The sequence below is a fragment of the Haliaeetus leucocephalus genome, unplaced genomic scaffold, assembly GCF_000737465.1.
Source record: "Haliaeetus leucocephalus isolate CR32 unplaced genomic scaffold, Haliaeetus_leucocephalus-4.0 Scaffold932, whole genome shotgun sequence".
NCBI lineage: Eukaryota > Metazoa > Chordata > Aves > Accipitriformes > Accipitridae > Haliaeetus > Haliaeetus leucocephalus.
The window spans coordinates 9,496,509-9,510,751 of NW_010973368.1; the positions used below are offsets into that span (position 1 = coordinate 9,496,509).

Genomic DNA, 14,243 nt, shown 5'->3' on the forward strand with positions numbered 1-14,243 from the left:
CCTTATGAATAGATTGCAAGCTCTTACAGGCAAAGACTATTTTTTAATTTTCTTTTATACCAGGATGTGATAGTATCTGCATCTCCTCTGTGCTACAGTAATATAATAAGCTAAATAACATTGTCATGCTTTAATTATTTTCTGCTCTAAGCTTTAGATCCATCAAAAGTGAGAGATGGTTGCCCAAGTTTCTAGCAATAAAAGGCCATTTTTTCCACATGTGACCCAACATGAAAGTAAGCACTCTGCTTGCTAGCATCCATGATGCAAAGTTTTTATTCTTCACACCATGGAAAAAAAAAAAAAAAAGAAAAAAAGAAAAACCAAACCCCCAAAAAACCACAGAGCTATCATTAACGAACTGCAAGTTACGCTATCTTTTCAACCATTTCAACCCTTTCATTGGAAAGAGGAGGTAGTTTAGAAGTAAGGCACGTCCTGCACCGTCTGACCAGCCATAAGGCACATTTCCATTCGACTGAAAATATGATCTATTTTAAGACTGGCAATGAAAGTTGGAAGAAGTAATCAGGAAGAAGTAATCAAATGCACTTGGAGTACTGTAATGTCTAGCCTCAGACTGCAGCAGAAACACAGACAAAGCATCTTTTTTTTTACTATAGAAAAACTACGTACTTCATCCAGTGAAATTTGAGAATGACAGACCTACGGAAGTATGGGGCCACTGGCTCATAAGGCTTACTGGCATTTAATTCTTTCTTTCAGAGTGAAAGGAATGGACACAATCATGTAAGTATTAAAAATGCAGCTTGAGATGCCTCTGTCTTCTGTTAACTTCTACAGTTATCTTGAAAGTGAGCTGGGAAGTTAAGATGTTGTTTTATTAAAAGAGTTTTAAATCCATGATTTTGTTTTCATCATTACCTTGAACTAAAATTTACCCCCAAAGATCGAAGGGCAAAAATTGCATCACAACCAGGGGATAAAGTTACAGCCATGTTGATACCTGCTCAAGTAAACCTTTAACAAATAATAAGGACAGAATTCAGATTCCTTGCCAACAGATCAGTCTCAGCATAGCATTAAGTTGTCCTCAAAGTTTGAACTGGCTCTTATTCAAAGTAGTATGAGAACCGGGTTCTCCAAATGCAAAAGCCACCTCAGCTAGCTTCAATATGAAAGTTGTCAAACTGTGCAAACTCAAACGAGCGAGTTCCAACAGCAGCCCAGCCGTTACTTGGTTTCGAAATGGTGACATTCTCCCAGAGTGGATAACCATTTAACAGTCCTGAGGCAGAAGTGCCCTGTCAAAAAAAAGAAAAAAGTTAGCTTTGTATAATCCAGTGATTGTGTCGACACTGAGCCTACTCACACGGGCGAAGAGACAAGGCAGAAAGATGTCAAGTCAACTTTCAACTACATTTCACACATTTTCCATGCAGAGGTGCTTCTAAATGTTGCATAGAATCCTCCAGTGCCTATGAGCTCTGTGAAAAAGATCTAATGCCTCTACAGTGAATATACAAAAAGCTCATCTTCCCCTAACTCACAGCTTTGCAAACTCAGTGTAGAATCTGAAAGGTAAACTAGTTTTACTCTTTCACTTGTGTCAGGCTCCCTCAAACAGCTGCACTGTCTTAAGGGGATATGATACACCTGGCACTGATTCTTCAGAATTAAGCAAAAGTCAAAAGGAAAGACAAATGTATTTTAGTCATTAAGCTGAGAGGAAGAGGGGACAGCAGAATCTTCCAAGTATCATGTTGCCATTAAAATTAAAAACACTCTCAGGAAAAGTTACAATTTATTTTGCCACTGTTCCACTAAACAGTAGTTAGGAAAAAAGTACTTCAGTTTACCTGTATTTCTTAACCTGAAAGACAATTATACAGACACAGGTAAAAGCAAAGAATATCTTTCAAGGAGTCAGCGTGAGAATTCTTTAAAGAGGGCTCTGCACTTCTGTCACTACATCAAAGGCATATTTTGTACAAAACACTTTAACAGCACACATGGAAGTTTGTAGCATCGTCATTTTAAATTACCACCATTGCTTTGTGTTTTAAACAATTTATGTTCATCTTCAGCACCCCATTCTGGTTAGCAAATATCTTGGCCCATTCTACAGATGGCAATCACTGTCTTAAGTGTGTGTGTACAAAAGCCAAAATTAAACTACATCCATTCCAGTGAATGCCTCAGGTATGAGTGTCCCTTTGTCTCCCAATGTGAATGCACAAAAGACAAAAAAACCCCCTAATACTCACATTTTAGGATGAGGGAAAGACACAGTGCGTAATTCTAAAAGAGAGTTTGCTTCAGTAGAAGATCTCCCCAGCTAGGATTCAAGCTTCCCCACATTTCATGCCACTTTGCAGGCGCAAAGGTTACATTAGGCAAAGGGATCAGGGATTCAGCAGAGGCACTTAAAACCTTTTAGTTACTTGCACCAATGTCACACCCAGCTAAGTGCATAGGTATATTTAAAGTAGAGCTTGGGACTAATTTCATCACCAAGTGACTGTGGCCAAAAGGCGGGGGGGGTGGGGGGGGGGGGGAGGGTGGACAGGCTTCTCATTAACTGTGGCCCATGTTTACATCAACACTATGCCCATGCTTTTTCAGTATAGGAAAGAAGGATGGCAGCTCATCTGAGTTCCCCAGTCCTAAACTAGCTCCACGTACAAGTCCTTAGCATGGAAAGCGAATTGGTGGGAGCCAGATTTGTAAAACAGGCTGGTTTAGTAGTTTACTGACAGTCTTCAGAACACAAAGTCAAGTCATGATCTTTTCATTCAAAATATTTGCCTCTCTAGCCTGCCTATCTCCATCTTTCAACTCATCTTTCCAGTTATTTTCTATACTCTCTCCAGTTTTCCAAGATATCTTTAAAAATACAGGCAGCAGAACTTGGTATGGTATTTTAATATTGGTTTAAAATAACAGAGATATTATTTCTGGTTTAGATAGGGCAAACTAATGCAAGTAGACAGTCAATAGTATAGCACAGTTTTGTCTAAACCATTTAGGATTGCAAGTATCCTTACCTGAATGTTGAGAGTAAGTGTGTGCCACGCATTATCCCGGACACCAGACAGTCCTTTCATTAATATTTCTTCTCCAGCTGCAAAAAGTGCTTAAGGTTAGCAAAGTGTTACTTCACCATTTTGCTGAGACTGATAAATACCAAGCCGGCAAAAGGAAAATAATACCTATTTTTCACAAGTGTTCAAGACTGACATCTTACCAATTTCAATTGCAGCATGGAAGGCTTAACAGGCAAACATAGACTCTACATTATCAATGCATTCTCCTGTTTTGCCAGGACTGTTTTTCCACTGAAATCTCCAATGCTCTTGGGAATTTGGCCTGAGATAAGGATTCCCTCTATTGACAGTATGGGTTCATGAAGTTTGACAGTAGCTATTGCTCTGCTTGTTCTATAGATCTCCTTGTTTATGTACTGGAACTTCTTTAAATAAGAGGGTTTGAGTTGTAACATCATCATGTTGCTTAGTTCTAGTCAAAATTTAAGCTAAGCAAAAATTGGGTGTGAATGACACCTGGATGGAAGACCTGAAAAAAATTAAGTGCTACAAGTAGAATCTTCAATTATTCAGTAAACAGTTTTAGCTACAAGTTAATTTAACACTCAGGCTCCCTTCTAGAAAAATATAAAGATCACTGAAAATAGCAGTACAGAAAAAAATTATCATATTATGTAACAAGCATCTCAGTCTGAAATAATGAGGTGGTTAATCAAAATCCTCTCATTTCATCTAGGAAAAATTATTTCTGACAGCTTGAGAAACTAATTGGGTAATGTTGTTATGTCTTATTAAAAATAAATACTGGAGTCAATCCTAAACAGGAGTATATTTTTTACATACAGCTTAAACTTAAGTTGTTGTGAAGTTAGACATTGCAAAGTTTCCCTAGGGAGCACCAGTATGTTAAGAGAAGCTGATGTAAAGCCTTCTTTTATGCTATCTATCCATGGTAAAAAAGGAAAGAAAAAAATACAACAGAAAAAAACAAACAAACAAAAAAACACAACAAAATGAGGAGAAATGAGAAACTACAGCTACCAAATAGAAGACGAGACTATTTCTAAGGTCCAGTATAGTGTGAAACAGGTCATTATAGGCTATCTTCATATCAGATATACTGCAGATCTAGAAATTGCATTTGACTCAACAGGAACTATTGAAGATTTGAATTTATACTCATGAAGTGATAGGAAATGTATTTAAACAACAAAACTTGCCACTATTTCAAAGCAAATTAAAAAGAACTTTTAGCTATTGAAGAAGTATTATGACATACACTCTTTCATGTGACTGTCAAATGTTCTATAGATTAACACATATGAATGTCAGCATCACAAATAGAATATGCTCTCACTCCACTGAGCTAGACTAACAGTAGAATGCATAGTTTGTGGAAACAGTAGGCCATTCATCATCACTTAAGCCAGATGTAGAGCAGTGTGAATCAACGTACTTACAAGACAGGCCACTGCATTTCAAGCAGGATTTTCTTTTTAGGTGTAGTATAAGAATACAGATCAAACCTTTCTGTAATTAATGTTGTACCAGAGTATTTATGAAAAGCAAAATAATTTACATTTGCTAGTGTAAAGTAGGTTTTGTCAGCAGAAAAAAAAAAAAAAAAATAAATCCTGAAATCTGAGACTGAGAAGTGGACCAGCCAGTAGCCTTCAGATGCTCTCTTCACATACAAAATGTGGCAAGCATTAAAGGACAATAGGTTAAATTCATAGCGATGACAACTGAATTACAAAATCTCAATGTTAGTCATTTTTATCAAGACTATCAAAATTACATGTCCATATCTCAGCATCCACTTTAGCAAAAAGCTGCTTACCTAGATCACCAGTGACTCTGTAGGTGCCATCTGCAAAAACCCAGAAGAAAACTCCTTTGGTACGTCGAACATATATCCCACCATTGTCGACTCTTCCTGCAACAAACACGCCCCCATCACGTTGTTTTTCTATGTAGATGTCACAAGTGACTGTCATGTTTACCCTATAAGGGAAGTTGAGTGTTTTAACAAGCAAGGAATTGGGTTTTTTTGAGCAGACAGTAGGTAGAAGAGTATTCCCTATGTAGTACAACAACCTTTTTGAGGAAAGATTTAGCAATCCTAATTGTGATCTACAGGTGTGAGATGCACAGGACTTGTCTAGAGTGGTTGTTTCCCACCTGTGAGTCCATAGATTTTCTTACAAAGAGCAATTCTCAGAAACCAACAACAAAATGAAGTGTATTGTCAGCAACTTTCAATTAATTATTTAAAAAAACCCTAACAAAGAGAAGTTTTGCATCTTCACAGAAAAACTGTCAGATCTGCAAAATGCTTTTAGGTAACTAAATCAAACCCAAGACTCAAGGCCATAGCACCACATCTGCTAAAATTTGATCTCCTTTTCTCTAGGATTTTTAATACAGACCAAGTCTCAAGTAATACAGACCTCTTGCTCAAAAGCCAAACCAAACATTTTTAAACAAAATGGTCAAATACGTTGAAATTATTTTATTTTCCTGAGGTGATACTTCAGCTCAACAGTAAAGCACTGTGTTATACATATAATGACAGCTATAAAGGAGAATAAAGCAAAGGAATACCAGAACAATCAAATGGCACCTAGAAAATTTACACAACTTCCCCCACCCTGAAGCTGCACTACAAGCCTCTGAACAATAAAAATTAAAAGCATTCCTTACCTCTATTAACTTACATTCAAATTAAGAATCTACATCCCATGTCTAAAAGGACTTGCAATATGGACACAGCTACAAGGTCACATATTTAGGAAGTTTCTAATTATCTATAATTATTTACAGAATGTGAAAAGACTCTCTATGACATCAGCTCAGCTGATAACTAAATCAGAAAAAATATTTATTTTTGCAACTCTTCTCCCCACCTCTTATGTAACAGTAAGAACCACCTGAGATTTCATTCTAATGTAATGCTATTAGAAATATCAGATTCTTGGATACATATTCATTACACAAACAAAAAATTCTTTCTTGCCACCCTACGTATTAAACAGACCCCCACATCTTGCTTAAGCCATTATAAAGAGATTGGAAGCAATGTAGAATGAGTTAAATAGTAATATTTTCAGGATACAGCTAGGTTCAATAAAACCATCAGAGCAAAACACTAACAAATTCAGGAATAGAAACAAAAAGCTTTCACAAGCACAAGATTAAAATCCAAACTAAAACCAACTAAATAATCCTGAAATGTAATCACAATAAATTGACATCCATGACTGCAGTCGATTATCATTCCACAGAAAAATTCAGTGCAAGATTGGTTCAGTATTTCAATAGCATGCACTAATGATTGAAAACAACTACATAGGACAAGATAAGCCTTAAGCTGAGGGTGAAGCAAACAAGTTAGAGGGCCTGAAATTGACGACTATCATTACGAAAAGTTACAGATCAGTAAAACTCTAATAATCAGCTGAATATTCAGGAAGCAAGCTTGGTTCTAAAAACAAGATGAAAATTCAGAAAGAAATGGTACCAAAATGAAACAATAAGTTTTTAGGAATCTCAGTACAGTAATTTACAGTAGCTGTTATAGGGACTACTGAATATGATCAGTGAATGCAGATGAATACTCAACAAGGGAAAGTTGATTATAGGGGGAATACGAGACTTTGCTTAACAGAGGGCTGCAGAAGAAAACATCAGGTAACTAACTGAAGAACAACCTCCAAGATGATGGTATCCTTCCAGGCTTCAGAGCAAAGTGATTTAATCACTTATCCAGGCCAGAAATTAGAAGCGTGAAACATGTTCTGAAAAAGCATTTGGGGGATCAATGATCCAATCAAAGCAAAAAACCCTGACAAAATGGCTGTTTTAAAGAACATATCAAATGAATTTAAGGTAGATTTCCATATAGAAGAAAAAGTTTTAAGCATAAAGTTTATTATTACTTACTGTTACTAAACCAATTAGTTAACAGGCTCTTTTCCCAAATGCTTTTTAATTTTAAATAAACATTATGCTAAAATATGCCGCTTAATTCCAAATTACTTTCATTATAGCTCCTAGAAAGAATTGCAGTCATAACCATACTCTTATCAAATCAGTAAATCTCAGTTACGTTTACCCAGAAATAAAACTGTTTTAAGCAGTTGAATCAAATCCACACAATTCTATGAACTGCTCAGAAGATGGCAGTCTGCAACAAACATAACTGAATTAACTCACACTATTTCATTGATATGAGATTGGTCAAATTGCTAACAATCAAGCAAGACAACTCAAAACTAAGTAATTTAAACTAAATAATTTTTTTTGTCCCATTTAAAAACATATTGAAACTCAGTGCACAGTTTGAATTAGGATTTTGACTTAGTCTTTCTGGTACACTAACCCAGATCCATTATTCTGAAAAATCAGCTTGAACAAATATGCCCAGCAGGACATTAGAAAAAAAAATTTCCAAGACAGTGCAGCACTGGGCCAAGCTACCAAGAGATGTGGTGGACTCCCCATCCTTTCATGTTTTTAAGACTCATTTAGACAAAGACATAGATCTCTTAGAGTTGGCAACAGCCCTGAGCAGGGCTCAATGACTTTTAGAAGTTACTTTAAAGTCATCATTTCTACATGTCTACAGAGAGTCTGAATGCAAAAGCCACTCTGTCCAAGAGAAATGAGGCTTGAGACAGATTAACTGATGATAACTCACACTGGAAAGGAGGACATTTCCCCAGGTGTCACAAGAAAATACTATTTACATACCACTGAAAATTTCCTATGACACTGATGGTCTGGTCTGCATCAGAAGCCCAAGTGATAGGTCGCTGAACCACCACCTGGCGGAGTGTGAACACATGATCTCCTGGGTCAGAAGCATTTATGAAGTATTCAAATACACCTGTCTGATCTGCGAAATTTGGGGCTTCACTGAAAGGTGGATTACCTAACCAGAAAATAAAATACATATCAACACCAAAACATTATTTTTCTTCTGTGTGCTCTTGTTTTCAGAAATTTCCCCTGAAAATATCCTCCAGAATTTTTACTTACTCTATCAAAGCACAGTCTCCAAGAAGTTGGAAGGTGATTTTAGTTTTGGTTTTGTTTTTAAGCAGATACCAGTTTTTGCAAACACATTAACAAAGTCAATTACCTTCTTCCCTATCTTCCTTCAAAAACGAGTTCACTATAGTTATGAGCTATATCATTTGCATCAAGAATTTTAAAACTGTTAATGACCACCCACTTAAGTCACAGAATTAAATACACTTCACTGCAAGTTAAGTATGCAGGTGTAAGTTGTTGGAGAAGCAGGTATAAATAAACAAAAATAAAACACACATTCAGACTACTTCACGTCTCTTACATTAGAGGACTCAAAAAACATAATTGTTATTGCCTTTCTACATCAAGACTATAGCTGTGTGTGAATTAAGTTTTTGGATAAGAGAATTCTGACTTACGAATATTGAAATCATCTTTGTAATTTGAAGGAAAAGGCTGAGGTGGTGGAGGCTCTGGGCAACCACATTTCTGCCCTGTCTTGAGTGTAGTTAAAGTGTAAACTTCATCCACGTTCAGATCTAAAGAAAAACTTCCCTTCCACACCTGGAATTAAAGAAAGCTCAAGCTGCAAAAATCAAACAACTAAATAACAAAATACCCAAGCTCCTGAATTAAAGGAGATCCTCTGAAGTCTTGATTCAAGGCAAAAATCTTATATTCTCTATATCTATATCATTTAATATATCCAAGCTATTTTGAAAACCCCTTTTCCCCAAACTCTTTATTACCTCCAGGTAAGCTTGTATATAAGATAGTAAAATTGTAGTCAAACAGAGCTAATAAAACATGCCCTAATTATGCAGTTTAGGCATGAAAGCCCAGGAGTTCCAGCAAAGGGAGAAGAAACACCTGAAATTGCAGAGAGACTGTAATTAACACTGATCAACTTACCTTTACAGGATGGAGTTGCTGGAAAAGACTAGAGTTTCCAGATTCAAAACCAAGTCTAGAATGCCACACTTGAAGGGTTTCCACCATATACTACAATGAAACACAATATAAAACTAGAAAGAAAAAAAAAAAACACCACCCCCCTCCCCCAAAACTCTTGAGTATTCACCTTGAGAAATATCAGTCCTCTAAGGGTGTCCAGTTTTTATTTTAGAGCTGTTGATCACATTAGAGGCCACCACTCTATTCAGCTAGCCATTACATATGGCTTACCTTTTTATAGATTATACATCAGTAAGCCATTGTCCTAACATGCAGTAATGTTGCTTATACAGACAGAAAGCCTTGCCATCACACATGCAATCTTTAGCTTCTCTATTACCAGCAACAGTATCCCTTTGATACAAGCTCTGCGTAGGAGCAACCAGGCTGAAATAATATCCTGCTTTCATGATACCTTTAGTTTAGTTGCTGGTTCTTTGATATTAATTTTTGAGCAAAGTACTTCGCTTAGAGATCTCCAAACTTCTGCAACACTACGGCATATCAACTACATTAGTTACAGATTTTAATCATATCCAACCCCTACAATTTTTTTTAGTTACCCAAAGCAAGCAACCTAGAGTTTGATTTGGATAAGCTGTCTGATACTTCTCCCAAAGGGAGCTGTATATCAGAAATAATGCTCAACTACTTTTCCTAAGCAAACCATTTTATTGCCAAAAGTGTTGTCCAAACTATCTCCTCCTAAACAAAAGGAAACTAATGCCACCAAAAATCAAATTCCAAGTAAGTAAACACTTTCAGCTTCTGACAAGCAATCATCCAAATCAACTAACACAGATTCACTCCAGTTTACACTGTGAAAGTATTGTTCACATTTCAGAGGGAAATTCAGTTTAGCAATATTAAAAAAAAAAAAAAAAAAGAAAAAACAACTGGAACATTCTCAGAATATCTCTTCACAGGATGGAACAACATAACCTACAGTATACAATCAACTGCAGTAACTCCCCTGGAAAGGAGCTGATAACAACTAGAAAGGTCATGGCCATGCTGGCTGGTCAAACTATGTCAGAACGTCAGAGCACCCATCCTTGGAATAAATCCTAAAGAAAAAAAATCTAATTGCATTTCTGTTCTGAGGATTTTCTTCTTCAATATACAGATGATTAGACTGGGAGGTGGTAATTCTACTAATTCAGTTATGACATTATATCTCATGATAAAAGCAGAACTAGAATGCTTAAAACTTTGCCAGGTGTGTAACAGCCTCTAGTATTGGAGGTAAAGAACTCCAATTTCTTGATAACCTGTGATATTGTCTCGCATGTATTTGATTATGCATAGCAATTCATTTTACAAGACTGATCAAATGTATTCAGGATCTACTTACAAATGACCCTTTGAGGTAGAAAGTTGCTCTCTGAGGTGTCACACTGAAATGAGGCAGTGGAGGCCTGATACATTGAGAGTGATTATGAGTCTGAAGGAAAAAATAAATTTAACAGAAGGAACATAAATTACTGGAATGCATCACATAGCAATGTTCATGAAAAACATACACCATAAATTGAAATTAAAAAAGCAACTTCGGGTCAATTTGCAACTATTTATTTCACTGTTATCTTAATGATAACTGCAATTACACTAGCTTAATAATTTCATTTTGAATACTGCTTAAAATAAGCATGATTTAATTTCCTCCCAGAATGTGTCATCAAATTAAAGCTAATTTGTGATATAAAGTTGACATATACATTGGTCTCCAGGAAGATTCAACTAGCTATTCAAAGTTTAGATAGAAAAAAGGACCTCTAGTGGTCTCACTAACAAAGCTACAAGCATCAAAGAACATATTCACAAATATCGAACTACATAAATCAAAACAGGTTACTCATAACAAAATACTTCCTTTATCTTTTTTAGTTCACTGGAATTGCTGATGCACATACCATAGTTTCAATGATGACGGTAAGGTTTCCCAGGCCATCTGTGAGAGCTACAAAGCTGCCACCTCCTTCTAAGTGTCCATCCACTTGCAAGTATGACCAGCCTGGCTGAGTAAATTGTGTTGTGTGTGCTGAGACAAAAGAGAACAAAAATCAGAAGAAAATAAAGTCTTAATGAAAAAATAATACCATTTGTAGCCTGAATTAAATTTCTCTCTCATCCATGCTAACAACAAAACTTGATTTGGGGAAGAAAGTAATGGAACTTCCAAAACAAATTCTACCTATACAAGAAGAAAGATTAAAGAATTATACTAATGCACAATTAAAAACACCAGCTCTGTGGCAGACAAAACAGTTAAAAATTATAGCAATCATTTAGACAGGAAGAAAAAACTATTACACCACTATGTAAGTCAATCACATACATGCAATATTAATATTCATCACAGCTTAGATTTTCCCAAATATCTCTTTTTTTTTCTTTTTTTCTTTTTTAAATAAAACAGTTGAGCCAGAGAAAGCATAGATGGACATCTCCATGAGGAATAACTAAATAAGCAAGGTTTTCAGCATATAATAGAGAGTACCAAAGAATGTGACCTAGATAATGCAAATCCTGAGCAACATGGAAACAGGAACAACTGCTCAGTTGTTCTTAACTGTTCATATGACAGTATGGCCGTTATTTTTTTTTTAATGCTTTTACATATACAGGTAACTAGAAGAATAATAAAAATGAAGGCATTTGCCTTGTTCCTCCTTTATGGCATTGTATATGCTATTTGCTCTACTGAACTGTGACAAAGACAGTAAAATATTACAGAAGGACTACAGAGTAGCCAGTGAATCCATGTGTCCATAGACACTATGTGAACATACTGCCCTTTCCCCAAGCACAAGGAAATGCTGACTTACACAAGCCAAGAATCTCAAGCAGTACAAGAATACAGAGGTTCTTTGTTCCATTTTCTCAAATTGAGAGGTATCAAATGTCTACTTAAGGATTAAAAAAAAGGGAGAGGAACTAGGAAAGCACACTAACCTTTATGGGCACCTCAGATCAAAATATTTTAATAGTAACAGCTATACAATGCAGCAGTTTATTAATTTCTGCTGTATGTAACAGTCAAGTATTAAGATTTCTCTTGCTATTAGATCTTTCTGCTATTAAAAGAAGCTTTTTTCTTCTTCTTCTTCTTTTTTAAAGCATTCACAAAACTTTCCACAAATCTACTTTAATTTGGTACAAGAAATAATACACATAAAAAACACTAAATAAATAAAGGTCTCAGAAAATACAGTTACGCTCTGTGTCAGATCACCAAACTTTTAACTGCAAACTTTTTACCTGTAATCCAGATAGGAGCTTCTACTTTGTAGTGGCCACTCCACGGCTCCTGCGCTGTCATTAATCCACATCGACCAAAGGGCAACTCTTCATAATAACTAGCCACCAAGTTCCATGCAATGGTTCTGGAAGAAAAACAGGTCTGTTTGCTCCATTCATATGGATAGTACTAGATGAATTTAGTACAAGAATTTATTCCTCTTTTCTCTGGCATACAATAAAAAGAAGTTTAAGGAAAAAAAAAAAAATCCTTCCAGCTAAAGAAGAAAAAAAACACAGGAGAGGAAAATAAAACAAATCAACTTCCAGTGTTGAGAACTTCTTACAAAAGTGATGATACATTCTCTGGCTATATCACCACAAAAAGTTGCACAATAAAGGAAACATGTACTGAGTGTTAAAGACTCCATTTGTTTTTTTTTTTTCCTGTTTTGAAGGGGAAAAAATTAAGTTTTCAAGGTTTACAGCTTTTTGTTAGGATGTTTTGGTTTTCTTCCTTGGTTGGTTGTTGCTGATGATGGTTGTAGGTCTTTCTGTGGGGAGGGGCTTGGGGCCATGGATAAATACCACTAAAAAAAAAAATCCTTCCTTTATCCATATAAATAACAAAGACAAAACAACTCTAGCCATTTTCCAGGAGCTGTTGCTATTTCAAGAAGTTGTCAGGATACTGACAAGGTTAATGACTTCAGGTCTTTTGATTTGGTCTTCGCTGAAAACCTTTTGCTAGGACTTTAAACTTAAGACCTGTGTGCCATAAATATGGAAATACAGCTTAATAAAGCAGTTATGCAGAAAACAAATGCTGGCATGCTGTTCTGATATTGTTTATAGATGAGTGCAAAGGCCTCATTCTAAAGTCATTGCCATAGATTTATCACACTACACATGCATTTCAGAAGAGATCCCGAAATCCTGCAAAAAGGTACTCTTAAAATAAAAAACTCTTGAGTTGTAAACCCAACTTTCTCACATTAAACTTGTTCTGCAAAGTTTCAAACTTAGAAAAGAAATGTAGGGAACTCAAGTTCAAAAGAAATGAGCTTAGCAGAAAGATAAGCTGCCTTTCATCAGGAAGACTCTGTTTTCAATATAAAAGCCAAGGTAACTTCAATATTGGATAGATGGACATGGAACTATTCTACAATAATTTCTAAATACAATACATAGGTCTGAGCTGTCAGGTTGCTAAACAAATGGGGCATATATATAATTACAAAGGTCTTGTAAAAAAGAAAAACAATGGGAAAAGAAAGACCCCGAAGTAAGATATATAAGCCTATGAGAGTCAAGATGCAACCAGAAAGGTCAGGAATTCATGTAGGAAATACTCATCTGTTAAAGAGTTTCAGCTTGCAGAGAAGGAGACAGAAGATTCATAGAAACCAGGTGACTCAAGCAACCTCCCTTTACAAGTATCTAAGTGCTTTGTGCTGTGCTCCATTTCAAGTATTTCAGGCAAAAAGATTTCTCTTTATTGTTCGAAAATGAAGTTACATAAAAACTAAAAGCTTTGAAAAATTTTGCTTACATCTTGATGCCTATATTTTCTTTAATCAGACTTTTTTTTTTTCTTCCTCTTTCAGATTAACAGTTGTTGCACTGGAAACATCAAAGCATGTTTTCTATTCTCTTCTAAAACTGTGAGTTATGTAATTTCCCAGTAAATAGAACAGCTTTCTTCCAGATTTCAGTTGGGAAAGAAAATGTGCAGGAAACAGTAAACATATCAAAAGACTACAGCATGTTTTAGGATGGACTCCAAGAAAGAAGTTGTATGGAAAAAAATAGATAATTGCATCCATACCTCCTACTTTTAACTGAAGACAAACAACCTGATAAAGGCCTTAAGAAAAATACAGATAAATTAGCTTTATTGTTATTCTCCTCCCATGTTTTTCATGTTGTTAGTTCTTCTTAACATTCTCTTTTTAACAAATATCATTAGAGTCTCAAAGGCATCTGAAGTCAGCTGCATAAGCCATT

General features: G+C 35.7%; 1 protein-coding gene across 1 annotated transcript in view; it reads right to left on the reverse strand.

The window, feature by feature from the left end:
• Window positions 1-338: 338 nt before the first annotated feature.
• GALC (galactosylceramidase) overlaps window positions 339-14,243 on the reverse strand; it is a 41,634-nt gene continuing 27,729 nt past the window's right edge. The window contains exons 9-17 of the mRNA XM_010584010.1: window positions 12,258-12,382; window positions 10,910-11,037; window positions 10,351-10,440; window positions 8,955-9,044; window positions 8,462-8,606; window positions 7,761-7,941; window positions 4,849-5,012; window positions 3,009-3,085; window positions 339-1,265 (exon numbers count right to left, since the gene is read on the reverse strand). Of these exons, the coding sequence (XP_010582312.1) occupies window positions 1,122-1,265; window positions 3,009-3,085; window positions 4,849-5,012; window positions 7,761-7,941; window positions 8,462-8,606; window positions 8,955-9,044; window positions 10,351-10,440; window positions 10,910-11,037; window positions 12,258-12,382 (1,144 nt within the window). The 3' untranslated portion in view covers window positions 339-1,121. The remainder of the gene's footprint in view (window positions 1,266-3,008; window positions 3,086-4,848; window positions 5,013-7,760; window positions 7,942-8,461; window positions 8,607-8,954; window positions 9,045-10,350; window positions 10,441-10,909; window positions 11,038-12,257; window positions 12,383-14,243) is intronic.